Source organism: Culex quinquefasciatus, chromosome 2 (genome assembly GCF_015732765.1).
Source record: "Culex quinquefasciatus strain JHB chromosome 2, VPISU_Cqui_1.0_pri_paternal, whole genome shotgun sequence".
In the NCBI taxonomy this organism is placed as follows: domain Eukaryota; kingdom Metazoa; phylum Arthropoda; class Insecta; order Diptera; family Culicidae; genus Culex; species Culex quinquefasciatus.
Window position 1 is genome coordinate 25,067,452 of NC_051862.1, and position 19,718 is coordinate 25,087,169.

Below are 19,718 nucleotides of genomic sequence, written 5' to 3' on the forward strand. Positions count from 1 at the left end.
ATAGAAGATTTGAAATACAAGTTATTGTCCATTATCGTCGATAAGATTATAATCGATAGTATTATCGAAATAATCGTCCCGACGATAAAGGCAGAATTATCTTTATCGTTATCTAACATCGATCATTTTTCCGTTGCCAAACTTGGTAAACGTCAATTAGGGAAATTTTGATTATTTCCATAAAAAAAGTTTAATTACTTTTGTTGTGATGAAAAATTTCCTTTATTTGAAACCAATGTTGCAATAACTAAAATGTTGAGTTTTTTTTTCTAATATACCTATTAAAAAAAATTTTAAGGGTCATGACGATTTGTAAAATTTATGAGAGCATGGAAATTTAAGAGTTTTATGAAAGTGTTTTGCCTTCCTCACTAAGGTAAGGCTATAATCCTGCTCTAAAAATGAACTTTTTATTTAAAGCTCGAAGACCCACCTTCATATATACATATCGACTCAGAAACGAAAACTGAACAAATGTCTGTGTGTGTGTATGTGTGTGTGTGTGTGTATGTGTGTGTGTGTGTATGTATGTATGTGTTCAAAAATCTTGCCAAATTTTCTCAGCACTGGCTGAATCGATTTTGATCGAACCAGTTGCATTCGACTTGGTTTAGGGTCCCATACATCGCTATTGAATTGTTTGAAGTTTCGATAAGTAGTTCAAAAGTTATGTATAAAAATGTGTTTTCACATATATCCGGATCTCAATTATATGCAAGTAAAAGATGTCCGGATCCATCATCCAACCCATTGTTGGTTAGGTAATCAAAAGACCTTTCCAGCGAGTCCACAACATTGAAGATCTGGCAACCCTGTCTCGAGTTATGACCACTTAAGTGATATTTATGTACTTTTTTGAAGCCGGATCTCACTTAAATGTACGTAAACTATGTCCGGATCCATCATCCGACCCATCGTTGGTTAGGCAATTGAGAGGCCTTTCCAAAGAGTCCAAAACATTGAAGATCTGGCAACCCTGTCTTGAGTTATGGCCACTTAAGTGATATTGATGTACTTTTTTGAAGCCGGATCTCACTTAAATGTATGTAAACGATGTCCGGAACCATCATCCGACCCATCTTTGGTTAAATAATCAAGAGACCTTTTCAACAAGTCCACATAATTGAAAATCTGGCAACCCTGTCTCGAGTTATGACCACTTAAGTGATATTTATGTACTTTTCTGAAGCCGGATCTCACTTAAATGCATGTAAACGATGTCCGGATCCATCATCCAACCCATCGTTGGTTAGGTAATCGAGGGACCTTTCCAACGATTCCGCAACATCGAAGATCTGGCAACCCTGTCTCGAGTTATGACCACTTAAGTGATATTTATGTACTTTTTTGAAGCCGGATCTCACTTAAATGTATGTAAACGATGTCCGGAACCATCATCAGACCCATCGTTGGTTAGGTTATTAAGAGACCTTTCCAACGAGTCCACATAATTGAAAATCTGGAAACTCTGCCTCGAGTTATGACCACTTAAGTGATATTTATGCACTTTTTTGAAGCCGGATCTCACTTAAATGCATGTAAACGATGTCCGGATCCATCATCCGTCACATCGTTGGTTAGGTAATCGAGAAACCTTTCCAACGAGTCCATATAATTGAAGATCTGGCAACCCTGTCTCGAGTTATGACCACTTAAGTGATATTTATGTACTTTTTTGAAGCCGGATCTCACTTAAATGCATGTAAACGATGTACGGATCCATCATCCGACCCATCATTGGTTGGGTAATCGAGAAACCTTTCTAACGAGTTCATATAATTGAAGATCTGGCAACCCTGTCTCCCATCGTTGGTTAGGTAATCAAGAGGCCTTTCCAACGAGTCCACATAATTGAAAATCTGGCATTCCTGTCTCGAGTTATGACAACTTAAGTTATATCTGTGTACTTATTTTTCTGGACCAAAAAAAAAAAGATGAAATATGTGTTCAAACCAGGAAGGAAGTTCAATTGTACAAACATATGAAAATATGAATGTTTAAAACCTACCTGATTCAAACACACCGCGTCGCTCATGCGATAAACGCCACACAGTAGGCAAACTGCGCAACGCACTTAAATCAAGGCCGTTGCAGGCGTTACGGGTTCCGACCAGTGATGGTGATGGTTGAATAAAATGAAGCTGATGTAAGGCCGATTGCGGCGTTAAAATTCTCAGTGGGTGGCAGCTTGAGCTCAATAATATATTCATGAACGCGATTGTACATTAGGGCATTAAAATTCATTAGATTTTGATAAAATGCGGTGAAATGTGACGTACAGTTATTTTAAATTTGATCGATAACAGATCAGATTTCGATACTGGTAGTTAAAAAAACAAAACAAGTTATCAAAATCAATGTTGCTTACACTTAATTTTTTGTTCATGAACATATCATGTGCTTTATAAGCTTATTGTTTGGAAATTTTTCTTTCATAAAAAATAACACCCTAACTATTATTAAATATATTTATTAATCTATTTAGAGTCAGCTTTCCTAGTCATAGAAAAATAATGTACACAAATTCATAGTGGTATGCAGCGAGAGAATAAAAAAGAATCAACCTGTCTGTTCCAACTCCCGCAACACGTGTCGGTAAGCTTCACACAGAACTTCACAGAACTTCACTTTAAGCTCACAAATTCGGTCACTTAAACAAATAAGCTGGAATCGTCCGGTCCGTCACGCCCACACACACACACAGTTTCTGTTTCTGCTCCAACCAGGCTGCAAAAAAACAAGACCTCAGTAAGACTCTCAGCAACTCGTAGCCGGTCGAGCATTCGTATGGTCCGTCCGTACATTCCGCTTGCGTCGTTTACGTCATTTTGTCCTTAAAGATCCTTCTTCTCCTCGCCGGACGCCACCAATCGCTGCCGGCTGTCCACTTCTTCGGCGGTCAGTTCCAGTTCCTGCTTTGGTTTGCAGTCCAGCAGGTTGTTGTTGACTTCGGTGCCCTTGGCCGGTCGCTTGGCCGCCCGCAGGTAGCTCTTGACGTAGAACATGCTGAACATGTAGATGAACAGGGCGGCGTTCAGCGTGAGCAGGGCCGCGATCGACTTGGGGTAGCCGCAGGTCGGCTGGAACTGGACCTGCAGCGTGTGGAAGAACACGATCACGAACTGGACCTGGATGTTTGAAAAAAAAAGAAGTAATTAAAAGTTTGAAAAATCAAGTAACCCATGAAGCTTTGAAACTTACGATCTGCATCTTGGTCAGGTAGGGCTTCCACCAGAGGTACTGCTGCACCTTGGGGCCCATCGCCGCCAGCATGTAGTAGGCGTACATGCACACGTGGATGAAGGAATTGATGACGCCGAGCAGAGTGCCATGGCCACCTGGGATAAAAAAGGGAAAAGATATGAAAAACAGAAAGAACTCTTCGCCAAGAACGGATTTGGACTTTGTGGAGTCCTTCCCTATGAGCAAAGAAGCCATTTTGTGTCATTGGTTCACCCATACAAGGCTCCATGCAATTTTGGCAGCTGTTCATGCAAAAATCTGAAACTTTTGAAGGAATGTCTGATCGATTTGGTGTCTTCGGCAAATGTGTACTAATTGATGAGGACTATTTAGGTAAAAAAAGGTACCCGGTTTATTGGCCAATTTTTAATTTTTTTTTTTTTTTACAAGAACATCATTTAACTATATTTTTGTAAAGTTTGAAATTTTTTGGTATATTTTAGGGGACAAAACCGCAACTCTTGAGCCATTAAGGAGACCAGAAAAAAAACTATTTTTGGAAAAAAAAGTCAAACAAAAGTTTTGACTACAGTTTTTAATGTAAAATGCAATTTGCAATTGAATAATATTTATCCTTGCACTGTAACTTGGATTTGGCCCGCACTTTTCTCTCGCACTTTTGACAACAAAATTTCCAAAAACTAAGCAACCAGCAGTTGTTTATTTGCATTTCCAGTCGCAGTTTCCACAAAACTGGACATTTGCACTTTAAAATTGCGATTGACAAGTGAGCAACATCGGCTCGCTTTGATCATTTTTTGAGAAAATTAAAATTTCCCAAGCCTGTTTTACAAGTCGCAATAGTGCGATCGATAGCAATAATTTAGTGCGAAGTCCAAGTTAGTGAGAATTGCGCAATACTTCAATGTTTTTTTTATTAAGTGCACCATATTCAAGATAAAGCTTGAGTCACTTTAAGAAAAAAATTGTTTACAAATTTCCGTGTTTCGATAATTTTTTTAAAAAGTACTAAGTACAGAAAAATTACAACAAAATTTGCTAAAAGACATGGAAGATTGGACCTCTGGTTGCTGAAATACAGCGAATATATATTTTTAAACTTTATTCTATCCGAGAAAAATATTTCCAAAACTTTGAAATCAAGACTCAAAATTTCAAAAGGGCTAAATATTCAATATTACACCCATTTGATTTCAGAAAAGTATTTTTTTTTGTTGTCATATCATTATTTTTTAAAAAGGACAAAATGAGGCAAAAAACATACCCTATTTATATTCTTTTTAGACATTTCATATTTTTGAATAATTTCATAAATTTATTACATTGTTAAGGTTGCAATCGATATGAAGAATTTGTAAATCTTTGAAATTTTGATACTGTTTATATCAAAGAATCTAAGGCCTAAGGCTGAGAAGACATTTTTTGCGGTTCTGTCTGTATACTGGAATATCATTAAAAACAGAATATTTTCTAACGAGCCCAAACATGCTTAATATTTTTCTTTTTATGCCTCCTAATTTTTTCAACTATTTTTGAAGAGGGGTGGCCTAAACTTTGTTAAATATTTGCCACATATTAAATTTACGAAAAAAAAGTCCATTTGTATTTTTTAAATAAAAAAAATTTTCTATCTATAATAAATACATAACTTCAAAACACTTTAAAATTATCTTAATGACGCCTTTCTCAAATTAATGGCTTGATGTGTTGTTCAAAAAGAATCACTTTAAACATTATTGAAGATTTTTTTTTTTATCTTAATACTATAAAGTAAAGCATAGAAAAATGCTTTTTTTTACAAAATTTTCAATTGTTACAATTATTTTTTCAATTGTTACAATCAAGGGTCCTGATTTTCGGTTCAATGAACAGAAACCACTCACTCATCGCCTATCCATTCGTCGCCTATTCTAACCCGCTAGCATTCATGAGCGAATGATACTCGCAAGCAGCCAGCGAGTGGCCCGTTCACTCAGCGAACAAATACATCGTGAAATTGTTTGCCTACTCCGACGCTCGACGACACTCACACACAACCATGCTCAGTGAAGAGCCATTCTCACAAAACGCCAGCGCGGTAGTCTTTTTGTTTTCCCGCCCTCAGTTTGCCATCAATTTGATTTTTTTCTTGGTGGATGTTTCTTTGAATGGTGTCTATAATGTTATGAAATTAAAATAAATGCACAATTTAATTGATAACATTGATTTTAGGCAACCCAAATCAATGAGTATAACGCAGCGCATCAGAGAAAAAATGTTTTCAGTTCAGAGTGATCGGTGACGTTCGGCCTGCCTGAGCCGTTCGGAGACTGAGCCGATCAGAGAGAGAAGGAGAGTAGAATAGAGAGTGTTCGGGAGCGAATGGTTTCAAAGTGACAAACAGTAGGAATTCATCAGGGCAGTATCGCGTCGCCTGCTATTTGTGCTCGCGAATGGAGTGGTTGATTTTGAGCAATCAGGACCCTTGGTTACAATTCGCTCACTGTAAACCTTCGGTAAAATTACCACATAAAAATAAATTTAAATAAAGTGGTGAACGGATGACTAAATCTTGGTCTTGATATTTCAAAAAAAAAAAGAAAAGTTCTCCGATCAGGCTCAAAATTTTTCTGGGCCTTCCAAATTAATAAGACCCATATTTTTTTTGTTTGGCCATTAGGGTGACCTACACTGTGTTAGAGTGGTCCAAAAAATGTCCTTTTTCGTCGATTTTTGCAATAACCACCTTTTCCAAAAAATCATAACTCCGCCCCATTTTAACCGATTTTAGCTGTCTTGAGCACAAACGAAAGAGTATTAGATAGGTTTTTAAGGAAAAATAGTTAAAAGCTTCAAATAACTAACATTTAAAAAGGTCAAATGAAAACTTAACATGCTATTTTGAAGATCTCGGAACCAAAGAAAACATAATTTCACCACAATTTGAAATATGTCAAATTTTCCGAGGAATCCAATACAAATATGTTCAGACATAGGTCCTGTGGTTTCGAAACCTTCAAAAAATTATTTGAACTAATTATTTCGGTCAAGTAACGCCCAGAATAATTTTGAGCCCGATCGGAGAACTTTTTTTTCGAATCATGCTTCATGGAGTATTGCTGATTTATCATTTTTTTTTTATTTTTCTAAATAAAAAATTTCTGAGACAATATTCTAAAATATTGTTAATAAAATATTGTGAGCAGCTGTGAAATAACTGCAAATATTATAAAATGTTCATCGTGGAAAAGTTTAATATAATTGATTTGAGCACTTGATTTCTATTAGTATATAAATATACTGATAAATTGTTTCTTAAATTTTCAAATTTTTCATGTCATAAAAATTTTAATTTTTTTTCAGAAAATGATAAAAGATTACATTGACCACTAACACATTACGTGCATAATATAAACAAGTTGATTTGTTTGAAAACTCTTTTTTTAAATAATATCTCAGAATTATTAATTTAACAAAATCATTTGAAAATGTCAAGAAAAACTCCAAATTTGTTTTCTGAAATTGAATTGTGACCATTACATTTTCATGTTTGGTGCCACTTTTTAATTTGTAATGCTGTATCACAGCAACCAAAATTGCGATCTTCTAACTTGTTTATAGAATTTTAGGATATTTAAAGAAAATCAAACAAAAATCAATGATTGACCAACGATCAATATTGAAAATGCATTTTTTGTTTTTAACTTTAGTTTCAAAATTTTCGTTAAAATCTTGAATCCAAGAACAATAAAATCATAAACATAAGATAAAAATGAATATGCCATTTCAATATTTTAAAAATCATGATTGATAAAATAAGAACCTCTCGGGACTATCTCAGAAGTTTTCATTTTCATCATTTTGCGTGTGCAAACACATATTTAAATCGATTTTTTATTTAATACTTTAACTTGAAAATTACACAACTCCCCATAATGTTCAAATCATATAAAAAGGCAAACGATTAAGTTTAAAAGAATATCTTAATTAGGAGATTTTATCAAATAAATAAAAATATGATTACCAATAAAATAACACCAAAAAATTGACTTATTTTCATTGGAAACCAGTCGGTAAAGCTCCCATTTTGATTGTTTTCTTCTTTCCATTCTTACCTTCGAGAGGACCCCAGGTTTTATCAACGTAATATAAAAACCAGTTTTAGCAGCACGTTACGAAATCATGGCATTCTTCAGAATTTTGGAACTACTTTCAACCAAAAATCAGCCACGTGCTGTTTGTTTCCAAGGGAAAAACAAAATAGCTTTTATTCCTGCAGGTGTTCAGGAAGAATTTGGCTGTAATGTGATAAATGTGAGTCAATTGATGATGAGTCTTGAGAAATTTGCTTTGTTCGGAATTTATACAAATATAGGAACAGAATAAAAAGCTGTGAAACGCATCGGCGTTTGAGCATAACAATTTGAATCAGTGTGCCATCAATGTCACGATCAAGGTCCAATCAAGCCACGGATATTTGGCGCTGGTTGGTTAAACCTTGTTTGATAATCATCACCTAGGAACTAACTGTACGGACAGTTTCGTTCGGTATGAATATTCAGCAGTGGCTTAGCGAGGAAACGGACATCGAGCGTTGTTTGACAACAAAAATAAGCTGTTTAGCTTTTTTGTAAAAACTTCCTCACAAAAAAAAATGTCACACCTTCAAATTCGAACTAATTAGCACGAAAGTTTAACGCCGATCTATATATCAACGAACACCCAGCTTGAACCGTCATCGTCCGTCAACCAGCGCGCATTGCGGAAGGTCACTTACCGGCAAAGTACTTGACGCCGACGAAGCCGCAGACCGGCATCAGCGTGTGGTGGTACAGATGCAGGAACGAGACCTGGTTCTGCTTCTTGCGCAGCACGAAGAACACCGTGTCGAGCAGCTCGACGACCTTGCAGATGTAGTACGCCCACACGGCACCGGCCATCTAACGTTTGATGCGGAAAACGGAAAGAAAACTTTGAGGTTAGGTCCGTTTGGATCACTTCCTGTAGAAGAAAAACTTACCCTCATGGCAAGGGGATCGCGCGAGTAGTCCACCGGTTGACACCGCAAGTTGTACACGCCGTTCCATCCACCCATGATGCCCTGGAGAGATAAACGAGTTGGTGGATACTCCGATTAATTGACCAATAAAGACGAATAATCCGAATACGCACCTCATACACTAGCCAAATACTGAGCACCACCTGGATGGCGTTGTACGCGATCAGCACGCCCTCCAGCTTGAACGGTTTCCGCTTGGCCATGTAGCGGGGACCGGCATACAGGCAAAAGTAGAGGTACGTCACCAGGATGATGATCAGCGGGGTCATCGAGCCGGACAGGAACCACCCGGTCGTTCGCTCATCTGAAGATTGATTCGTTTTATTTTTTTTAAATTACTGTTCTTACACAACACAAAAGAGCTTCGTTTACCCTGATTTTCTACGAAGAACTTTGCTATCCGATGGAAAATTCCGCTATCTGCCACTGCCTCCGTCATTTTGAAGTATTTTATGTGCGAAGTTTAAAAAATATCTAATCTACGGACGAACCCAGGGTAGAAAACTCGTATGCAGTGTGTTTGTTTAAAAATCTGAAATGAAAAATTGACGGGTTCTCAATTACTGCTTTAGGTCAATAGATCTGTACTGATGAAATAAACAATGTAATTATCTTTTAAAAATTAAACAATTAAAAAAAGCAATTCACAATGTTAAAAAAACGATTTTGTCATGTATTTTTTTATTTGAAACTTTGTCCATCAGTTCCAAATCGCTTCTTTTCAGCTATAATGCAAACAATTTTATTTTAGCCAAGCTCTGATTTTTTGAGAAAGGAATGATTTTTTTACAGAAAAAACTGAATAATATAAAAATATGCTATGGGATGATGGCTAACGAATAGTTTTTTTGCATTTTTTTTCAAGGTTTACTGCTTTCAAAGTAGTTGTTAATTTTTGGTAACTTTTTTTTTAAATTATAAAAAATTAGATGATCCTCTTCCATATCGAATTGAAAATATTTTCAAGCAGCTAAAAAATCTCAACAATTTCCTTTTACATAGGTGATTTGAGTGCAATCAACTGAATTAAATTTAAAGTACATTCCCCTGCGTTTATAAAAATTTCTGGAGCAACATTTGTAAGAGGCGGTAAGACATTGCTCTTACGGCCTTTCGTCCCATTTGGATGCGTGTAATGAAAAGCCGCAAGAGCAATGTTGCTCCAGATTTTAAGCATATTTTTGTTAATTTAGATTTTTGTTGAATATTTAGTGTATTTAGTGTTTTAGCCGCAAAATGTTTATTTTTCGCAAAAAAATTTCGTCAAATCTAACATTTTTTGAAAATTTCTGGACAGGGATTTTTTTTTCTATTTCTTTTTATTTCACTCAAACTTTGTGGGGTCCTTTCCTATGACCAAAGAAGATATTTTGCTTCATTGGTTCACCCATACAATTTTGGCTGCTGTCCATACAAAAATGGTACTAAATATTCAAACAGCTGTAACTTGTGATTGGATTTTCTGTTCAATTTGGCGTCTTTGGCAAAATTGTAGGTATTGTTGAGGACTATTGAGAAAAAAATAAGTAGGGGAAAGTGGGGCAAGTGTAACAAGCTAAGGAAATGCTCGTTATAACCCTTTAAAAACGTGAAAAATTCGTCGGATTTTTTTATAATCATCTTATTCCAGGTCTTGACTGAGTCTTTGATAGAACAGGTTTTTAAAAAATCCAGTTTTTGACTGTAAAAAACAGATTTTAAAATTTTTGATTTTCCGTGCATTCTACTCAACTAGTGGGGCAAGACGAACAACCCGTTGGGGCAAGAGGAATAATGCATGAAACAACATGCTAATTTGCTAACAAGTGAACAGTTATCATTTAGATACATCAGATTACAATGTATTTGAAACTATTCTTTCATTTTTAGATTTAAAAATAATATTTTACTAAAAAAATTATCGTTTTTACAAAAAAAAATATTACTGAGATGATAAATAGTAAATTTTCATGATATCACTATATTTTGTTTGGAAATTTTTTGTTAACAATTATTTATCAGTTTTTAAGTACTTTTAAGTATTTCTTTCCCAATAAAATATGTTGTTGCAGCAATTCGAATTTTTTCCATACTAAAAATCTATATGGTACACTTGCCCCACCTGAACAAGATTTTTTTAAAGCTCTCAACAAAAATAACCAAAAGTTAAATCATACTTTATAATAGGTGCAAGTCATTAGTAGGGACACTACTGATCTAGGAAAAATTTCATTATGATAAAATGAGCCTTGAAACGAACCCTAACCCTTATTTTGTACTTTCCAAATATTATAAGAAAACAAAGGATTTGAAAAAAATCATTAAATCTTATGCTCCGTGGCGTTTACGTCGTTTTGGCGGTTATGTGGTAGTAGAATCAGCTAATTGCATTGCTAGCAACAATTCCTCATACTGGAAATAATCAAAATTGTAAAAATTACTTCCGTACGAGCAATTGTTCCTCTTGCCCCATATGGTCGTCTTGCCCCACCTTCCCCTACACGAAAAAAATAATTTGCTGATTTTTTAGTAATTTTTTTTTCACAAAAACTCAATATTCCAAAATACGTATTTTTTTGATTTTCGAGATTTTTGGATAAGTAAACAAATTTGATTTATTTTTTCAATGTAAAATAGAATTTGCAATTGAAAAGTACTTAACAGATTTTTTGATAAAGTTAGATTTTAACGAAATATATGCAGTATTTAGATTTTAAAAAGGGACCATGAGTGACCATTTCAAAAACTATTGTTTTTAAAAATTTCAGAAAATTTGCTATAAAGTTATCTAAGAGACATTGCAGATTGGACCTCTGGTTGCTGAAATACAGTGGATTAAAGAAAAAGAAACAGGAAAATTGAAGTTTTTTAAGTCTCACCCAAACTAATGGTCCGATTTTTAATGTTAAAATATGAAACATTCGTGAAATTTTCCGATCATTCTGGAAACAATATTATCAATTTTTAAAATCAAAACTTACATTTAAAAAGAACGTTATATTGAATATTTGGCCCTTTCAAATGTTAATCTCGAAGAACAATTTTTAAAAGTATTGTTTTCGAAAAGTCAAGTAAAAAAAACATAGAATTGCTTATTGCATATCAACTATTGGAGCGTTCTTTTATTACGTAAAAATCACATTTTGCGTTACCTAATAAAAGAACTCTACCTATAGGGGTGTTGAAGCCATTTTCCAACGGTTTTTTTTTTCAAATGTGAAATATTGAAATTCTGACTTGTATCAAATTATTATATTTTTTTTTATTTTTTGCCACCCCTTAGACCGACAAGGACAAAAACTTTATAAAATATTTGCATATACCTATTCTTTAGAAAAACATCTTTACAATACTTTTTAATGCCTTCAAACTATTTATATGGCCCTTTTGAAATGATAGTTCATATCGACAAGCAAATCGATTCTCAGGAAGAAAATATCGAATATTTTACAGTGACTGATGGACAATAATTCCTAAAAACACCAATAAAAAATCACTAAACAATATATGGCACAACAATGAAAAAACAAATTAACTTTTTTTTAAATCTGATGTTCGGATATCATTTAATAACATTTTAGGTTTTAAGTAGGCCATAAAAGCCCATATAGGCCGTATGAAGGTTTCCAGAACCATGATAAAACCTGTAAGTATAAAAATGTTACTAGGGCAATTTTCATGGAGTAAGTAAAAATAAAACAATTATTGATTTACTTATTTTAAGGGGTACCATTTTACTTTTTTCGCAAAAAAAAAATCTGTCAGCAGATGTATTTCCACCAGGATTTTTTTTCCATGCAAGGAAAATCTCATTGGAGCAAGTCTCCCCGTATTTCAGAAATGGATCTTGTTTGTTTGTTTTTTTTTTGCTCAAACTTTTCAGCAGCTTTCTCTATGACCAAAGAAGCCATTTGGTGTCATTAGTTTTCCCTTATAAGTCCTCATACAATGCCACAGTGGTCCACTTACGTTAAAAAAAATCCCAGGGTTGTTTTTTTTTTAAACTCGAAGTATCTTCATTTGAAAAAGGCTAATTTTTAAGGGAAAATCTTTTGGGACCACCCTAACGAATTTCAAAAATTGTCCAAATATATGTTTTTCCATGTAACTTTGCCCGCTGAAACTTAATCTGCCCTCAGAATTGAGCCAAAATGTCAACAAATAGATTTTAGGCCATATGTTGGGTTTAAATGATAATTTTACATGGAAACCAAAAATATGGCCATAAATCGATTTGTTGACACTTTGGCTCAATTCTGACGGCAGATTCAGGTTCAGCGGGCAAAATTACATGGAAAAACATATATTTGGACAATTTTCGAGTTTCGTTAGGGTGGTCCCATATGGTTTTCTCTTGAAAATTAGACTTTTTCAAATGAAGATATCTCAAGTTTAAGGAAAAACACCCCTGGGATTTGTTCAGCGTTTGTGGTGCTAAATCTCCTCTTTCAAATGCAACCTAGTGCTTAAAATTTGGCTTGCGCCTTTTCGAGATATTTAAGTTTTAAATTTTCATCTTTTGTACCAAAAATGGCTGTAACTTTTGACCCTTAAGTCCAAATTGACCTGTCAAAAAATAAAATTGTTTGTGTTTTAGAGCTCTAAAAGTGACCCAAACATCACTTTTCTCAAAACTCAAACCTGAATTGCCACATTCAAAAAACAGATTTTTGAAGGTTTGCTTAGATGCTTTCTATTAATTTGGTAGTAGAAGGCGTAGATTAGGAGATAAAATTTTGGTGTCTTCGACAAAGTTGCTTGGATTGGCAAGCTCAACAACTTTTTAGAAGACAAAAAAAAACCCAAAAATATTCCTGAAAAGTTAGATTTTCAAAATCACCCCAAATAGTGAACCACCCTAATTTTTAACAAAACCAAAAGTTGTCCCTTTCCATTTGCAACAACTCTTCTGAAGTCACCAAAGCTCCAAAACGTCACCATTTTTCGGAAAATCCATTTTCCACTTAAATTTGCGATCTGGACCACTGTGCAATGTTGGCAGCTGTCCAAACGAAAATGGTACGTAAATAATCGAAAATTTGTTGCTTAAGAAGGAATTTACCGATCAATTTGGTTCTTCGATGAGGACTATTCAGAAAGGGTTTTTTTCACACAAAAAAACATTATCCTAAAATTTGTTTTTCTTTTATATTTTTTGGACTTTTTTGATCATAGCAACCAGACGCCAAAAATGCAATGTTTATTAGATGGAATCAAACAAAATTAAACCCTTAAAAAATAATAATCACGACACCTTGGGGTGGCGACCTATGGAATGTTGATATTAAGATGAGAATGAAATTGCCACTGAATCCGCTTTGTAAATGCCGGCCCCGATACTCTTTAAGGGTGTTCCCCTCAGGAACTGGGAAAGATTTATTTTACTTTTTACTAAAAAATAATTTTAGATATGGTCACTCATTGGCACATTAATAAAAGAAATCCAACTCATATTATTTTTGATGCGATTTCTTTTTTAAATCCCATTTTTTCAAATAGTTATCACTTGGTGGCATCATTTTTGGCAGTACTGTACTGTAGCTCAAAAGTTGTGAGGTTTTGTCACGTAAAAATTTGCCGAAAACTCCAAATCGATCAGAAATTCCTTCAAATGTTACAGATTTTCGAATATTTAAGGACAGCTGCCAAAATTGTTTGGAAACTTGTATAGGTGAACCAATGACACAAAAAGGATTCTTTGGGCTCAGGGAAAGTGCCTTAAAAGTATGAGCCGAATAAACAAAATCAGATAAAAATAAAATATAATTAAAATGCAACATTTTTTAGTTATCAAGCATCACTACAAATTTTGCATAGATTTATTGAAAAGATGCACTGATTCTAAATGAGTCTTTTGGCTTTTAACAATTTTGTAAACCTTTGAAAAACTTTTGCTGCGATTTTTAATTCTTTTGCTTCGATAGTTTAAAAATTTGTCAAATTATGTAAGGTAATTTCCCACTTTGAGGAAGATAAAATAAAAGATTATGCATTGTTTTTGAAACAATGCTTGATTTTAAAAGAATTCTGAATATTATTGCTTGACCTTTACAACAAGTTGCAATATTTGAAAAGATTTTATCAAGGTTAGCTGGATAATTTTAATTTTAATTTTTAGGTTTAATTTTAATTTTTAGGTTTTATCCACTTTCATTTAGAAAGATTTTAAAGATACTCAAACTTTTTCTTTTTTATTGTTATGCTCATGATATTCATGATATTCATCCCGGACTATCAATATCACCGCAATTTTGAGTTTTTTCTCAACACAAAACGATTTCACAAAATTCACTGGAATTCTTGTACTGCAAATCCACAACGATAGCAATGAAGTCTCGTTTTAACTGAAGAGCACGTTGTCTTCTGACGATACAGAAGTATTTGCACTATTGGCAACAGATCTGCAGCATACACAGATGTTATGATGCATTTTTTTGTGATTTGAGTCTCTTATTAAGCAATCCAGGAGGTCGTTTTGAAAACTCAGTTTTAATCACATTTTGTTCCTTCTTCTTTGTTTCCTGCAACACTCGTTTAAAAATTTAGAGCGAGCCTTAAGATCCTCACTGACACGGCTTATGAAATATTATAGGAGTAAAATCCTACAAAATACACAAAAAAAAACAGTTCTGGCACATTTCACGCACTTTCCCCATTTCCAGCAAATCACACTAGAATATCCCCCGAACCAACTCAACCCCCCCTCCAACACGACCCTTCCGGTAGAACTTACTTAAGCTTCAAGTTCTTTCGCGTATCGTGTGTGTATGTGTGTGTGTTGCGCGCACGCGCGTTTAAACTCGAACCGAACACCTTCGCGTCTCGCGCCGTCCAAACCCAAACTCGAACTGACTGGAAAAACGTCCACCAAAACCTCAGACTCCGTCTTGCAACCAACTAACGAAATCAACCAACAGCTGAGCAGCAGGCCTTCCTTTTCTTCCTCTTGTCTTTCTTTTTTTTTGATTTTCGGCTTCCCCGGCAAAGAAATACCTTAAGCGACATCGTCACCACCCCCCCCCCTTCTCCACCACCACCAGGTGGGTAGGGTGATGTCGCGTTAGTCGCTGGAGTTCACAAAGTCACTTAACTCTCCACCGGTGATTTAATTGTTTTATTAACGATTTATTTTGAACGATTTTATCGCTACGAACTTCCGTTAAAATTTAACTTTGATTTGCTGTTTTTCGGAGATTTTTGAACATCTCTTATAAAAATTATTCATTCGGCAATTTATTTTAAAGCAAATTTTAAACTTTTTTTTTCATTTTGATGTAACTTTTTCCTGCATTTCTTGTTTGAAAAGAAAAAATCTATATCTTCAGAAGGGATTTTCTGATCGATTCAATGTTTTCGGCAAAGTTGTAGGAGGACTGTTCTGAATAATGAAAACTATGTCTTATCTTTTTTAAGGATAAGGCTGGTACAAATTTTATTTAAAGCAAGCTTCCCTGCACCGTGCGGTACACGCGGTTCAACTGTACCTCGGGTTTGCTTTGCGCCTGCTTTGTTCGGTTTACACCCGTACCCGACTCACACGAACCGAGGGTATTTTGGTTCATCGTACCAGCGCACCACGACACTCTCGGTTTGCCGCGTCGGTTTTGTGTCTGGCACTCACCCATGGCATGAACCCGGTATATGAGCCAAGGTGCTTCACTCGTTACGAGCCGAGGTACGTGCCGTGGTACGCGCTGGCGGTACAAAACGGGTTCAATACCACGACACGTACCACGGCACGCTGTGTTCATGCCATGGGTGAGTGCCAGAAAACCAAAACTGGCGCATGGGAAGCTTGATTTAAAGTTTTTGGCCCCCCCTTCCTCCCCCTCCACACCATTTAAAGTTGTCCTGAAAAATCAGGGAAGAAAAAAATATTTGTTCAAAAAACTTCAAAATTTGAATGGAAATTTAAGTGCATTCAGTTGATATCAATTTAATATGCGTACCCCTGCGTTTAGAATCGTTTTCAGCATGTTTGAGTTGATTTAACCCTCTACAATCCAACCCCTTCTTTAGATGGGCTACGATTTAAAAAATCGCCAAAAATCCATTTTTCAACCAATTTTTGATCTTTAAAAAGCATTTGAAATAAGAACTCTTAAAATTTTAGAAAATTTCAGGGTTGGAAGTTTTACTTGTTTTATGTGACTTTGCCAATGTTTTTAAAAATGTATTTTTTTAGGGGTCAACTTTGGCTGTATTTTTTACTAACATTTCCTATATTTTCAGTAAAAAGAAGTATGCAGTAATTTTTCTAGTGTCCCAGACTATGCCTCTACGCATTTTTTGCAATTTAAATGATGATGGTGCCATTCTATAGCAGAAAATGTGAAAACCCGATTTAATCCCACCAGGGGTGAGATAGAGCCTTTCTTACTAAAGAATATAACATCTCTCAATTCACAACATCGACTTGATACAAAAAATCTTATGATGAAAGCAAGGTATTATTAATGATGTGTTTTCTAAAAGAAATTGAAAATGCAATTTTCACCTATCGAATATTTTTAATCGTACAAATTCTTAGCTTCCAATGCGCAAGTGACGACACACATCGCGGTTTTGGTTTTCTAGTTTTGGTACGAGCCCAAAACCGAACAAAGCAGGCGTAAAGCAAAACCGAGTTAACCGCACAGTGGGAAGCTTGCCATTCAGCGTCTACGAAAGTGAGAGAGTCAGAGATAGATATTTTTACAACCGCACCACTACACACTCAATCGCAATACCTTAGGTAGATAGCCATTGGCGTCGCGAGCATTGAAAACTTTGAAAACGATTTAAAGCTTAGAAGCTTCGAAAGCTCCTATTGGAATCCAATGAACTCTGTTTAATAAAACGACACGACAAATGAAGCCTACTTAAAGGCGATTTTAGGAGCACACGGGAAACAAATTGATTGTACCCGGATGAATGTCCTATGTCAAAAAAGTTTTTGCATAAACATTGGACAGTTATGCAAAAACGGACAGAGCAAAAGAAACCGAAAAGCTACGATATCTGACATGTTGAAGGAAACATCGGTAGACAAGCTACTACGAACGAGTATAAGCCGAGCCAAAACATATGCGCCAGCATTCTCGCGCCAGTATTCGAAGCTCAACTTGACAACTTGTCGACTTGGCGACGAAGCGTCGAAAATCGATGCAGTGTGATTTTTAGCGATTTTTCGGTTTAAAATTCATGCTGAATCGACATATTTACGAAGCTGGAAATGACGTCCTGGCTTAAAGTAAAACCTATACCTTTCTTTAGTAAGAAAGGCAAAAGTAAATCGTTCTAAAATTGATCGGGATTGCCGATCGATGTCGAATTTGTTTCAGATGCTAACTCATGGTCTGTACTATGAATGTAGCAAGAAATTTCGAATAAAATCAGAAATGAAAAATGTTGGCGAAGGTCACCAGGTGGGTTTTACCTTTTTTAGGGATTTTGTCTCTTATGGTAGGTCAATCAAACGGCTCTAACTCCAGAACCATATTATGAATCTGGATGAAAATTTGGGAGGTTGTAGGGCTCGAAAATGCAATTTTGAGATAAATAAAAGGTATGAAAATGAAAAATTTTGACCATATTTTCATTTGAAAACTGTGTATTTTCTGGAAAAGTCTAGACACATCCGAAAACAGATGGATATTTCGAAATTTGCGCGGCAACTCGCCCAGGTTCAGCACACTAGCTTTCATCTGCATTTAGGAGAATTGAAATCGGATTTATGGGAGCTGAGAACGGCGCGACACAAAATTTTGCAAAATTTTACCACATACGAACATCACTCGACCTCCACGGAATTTATTTTCTCAAAATTCGAGGGTTCGAGATAGACGAGTTCTGTCAAGGTGAATCGATAGAGCGTCGAAAATCGATGCAGTATGATTTTTTAGCGATTTTTCGGTTTAAAATTCATGCTGAATCGACATATTTACGAAGCTGGAAATGACGTCCTGGCTTAAAGTAAAACCTATACCTTTCTTTAGTAAGAAAGGCAAAAACATGCAAAAAATTGAAAAGTGACGTGAAACGTGAAAAAATTAGATAGGCAAAAAGTAATTATATAAGGTGGTAGAAATACACATTCCCTTAAAAGAGCTATTAGCTCACTGGGAATTATAATTGTATTACATGTCAGTAAATTTTGAAAAGATGAGAAGGTTACATGCCTTGCTCCATAAATGCAAAAAGAATAATGTTGCAAAAAAAAAAAAAAAATCAACAGAAGATAAAAAAAAAACAAAAAAGCATTTGAAGGAAAAACTTTTAAAATTTTAGAAAATTTATGGATTGGAACTTTCACTTGTTTGATGTGACTTTGCCAATGTCACCCCAAGCAACACACTTTGTCAGATAAACGTATTTCCTAACTGGTTCTATAATCAATCCGCCTCGTTACCACAACTTGTTCTACAACTCCTGTGAACTGGAAAAAGCGCACTTTTTTTGGTTGTATAACTTGCCAGAAAAAGATGCAAGTTATCAGAGTAAGTTGTACAAATGTATTTGACAACACTGTGCCATCTAACAAGAGATTCAACGAAAAAAAGGGGGCGTGGTTTACGGCTGTGCTGTCAAATCAAAGCGCACACTGGAAAGGAAAGTTAGATTGAAAACAGCTATCTAACCGTCGACTAACTTACATGTAAACAAACGTTTCTTATTAGAATTTCAATCAACGACGAAGCTAATAAAAAAGTACGCTTGTTTCTGCAAGATTCATTTAAAATAATTCAAAATTGAATTTAAAAAAAAAAGAAAAACAATCATGGCGCGCATGTGATTAGTGTGAAATTCACTGCATGGCGAACTTTTAGATTTTCCTTTTTTGATGAACTTCCTCTGTCCCAAGATTCGATCCGATGACTTCGACGATTTGTTGTTATCTCCACGGCAGGTCCAGGCGCGCTTCCACATCTCTCCACGGGGCTTCATAGTAAACAAGCTGGCCCAAGCGTCAATAAGAAGGCTGCTGTCTGTTTTGTTAGCTAAAGAACTTAACTCCAACGAAGGCTGTCATTGGGATTGAAGTTATATAAGTTTGTTTCAAATCAGTTTTTATAACTGAGCAATTCTCTACGAAATCGGTCTTTTTTCTTCAATTTTAATTTTTGTATTTTTTAATCCGGCTGAAACTTTTTTGGTGCCTTCGGTATGCCCAAAGAAGCCATTTTGCATCATTAGTTTGTCCATATAATTTTCCATACAAATTCGGCAGCTGTCCATACAAAAATGATGTATGAAAATTCAAAATCTGTATCTTTTGAAGGAATTTTTGATCGATTTGGTGTCTTCGGCAAAGTTGTAGGTATGGATACGGACTACACTGGAAAAAATAATACACGGTAAAAAAATTTGGTGATTTTTTATTTAACTTTTATCACTAAAACTTGATTTACAAAAAACACTATTTTTAATTTTTTTATTTTTGATATGTTTTAGAAGACATAAAATGCCAACTTTTCAGAAATTTCCAGGTTGTGCAAAAATCACTGACCGAGTTATG

The 19,718-nt window shown here is 35.2% G+C and overlaps 2 protein-coding genes across 5 annotated transcripts in view; one reads left to right on the forward strand and one right to left on the reverse strand.

The window, feature by feature from the left end:
* The window catches only part of LOC6053615 (D-beta-hydroxybutyrate dehydrogenase, mitochondrial), a 127,989-nt gene that overhangs the window by 17,137 nt on the left and 91,134 nt on the right, over nt 1-19,718 (forward strand). The gene's annotated exons all lie outside the window — the stretch shown is intronic.
* LOC6046620 (elongation of very long chain fatty acids protein) overlaps nt 2,455-19,718 on the reverse strand; it is a 73,555-nt gene continuing 56,291 nt past the window's right edge. The window contains exons 1-7 of one of the 2 annotated variants that reach the window (XM_038258360.1): nt 14,955-15,067; nt 8,615-8,774; nt 8,356-8,546; nt 8,204-8,284; nt 7,961-8,123; nt 3,202-3,338; nt 2,455-3,128 (exon numbers count right to left, since the gene is read on the reverse strand). In XM_038258360.1, the coding sequence (XP_038114288.1) occupies nt 2,835-3,128; nt 3,202-3,338; nt 7,961-8,123; nt 8,204-8,284; nt 8,356-8,546; nt 8,615-8,681 (933 nt within the window). In that variant the 5' untranslated portion in view covers nt 8,682-8,774; nt 14,955-15,067 and the 3' untranslated portion in view covers nt 2,455-2,834. Of the gene's footprint in view, nt 3,129-3,201; nt 3,339-7,960; nt 8,124-8,203; nt 8,285-8,355; nt 8,547-8,614; nt 8,775-14,954; nt 15,068-19,718 lie in introns of those variants that run through there. The other variant, XM_038258359.1, reaches the window with a different exon arrangement.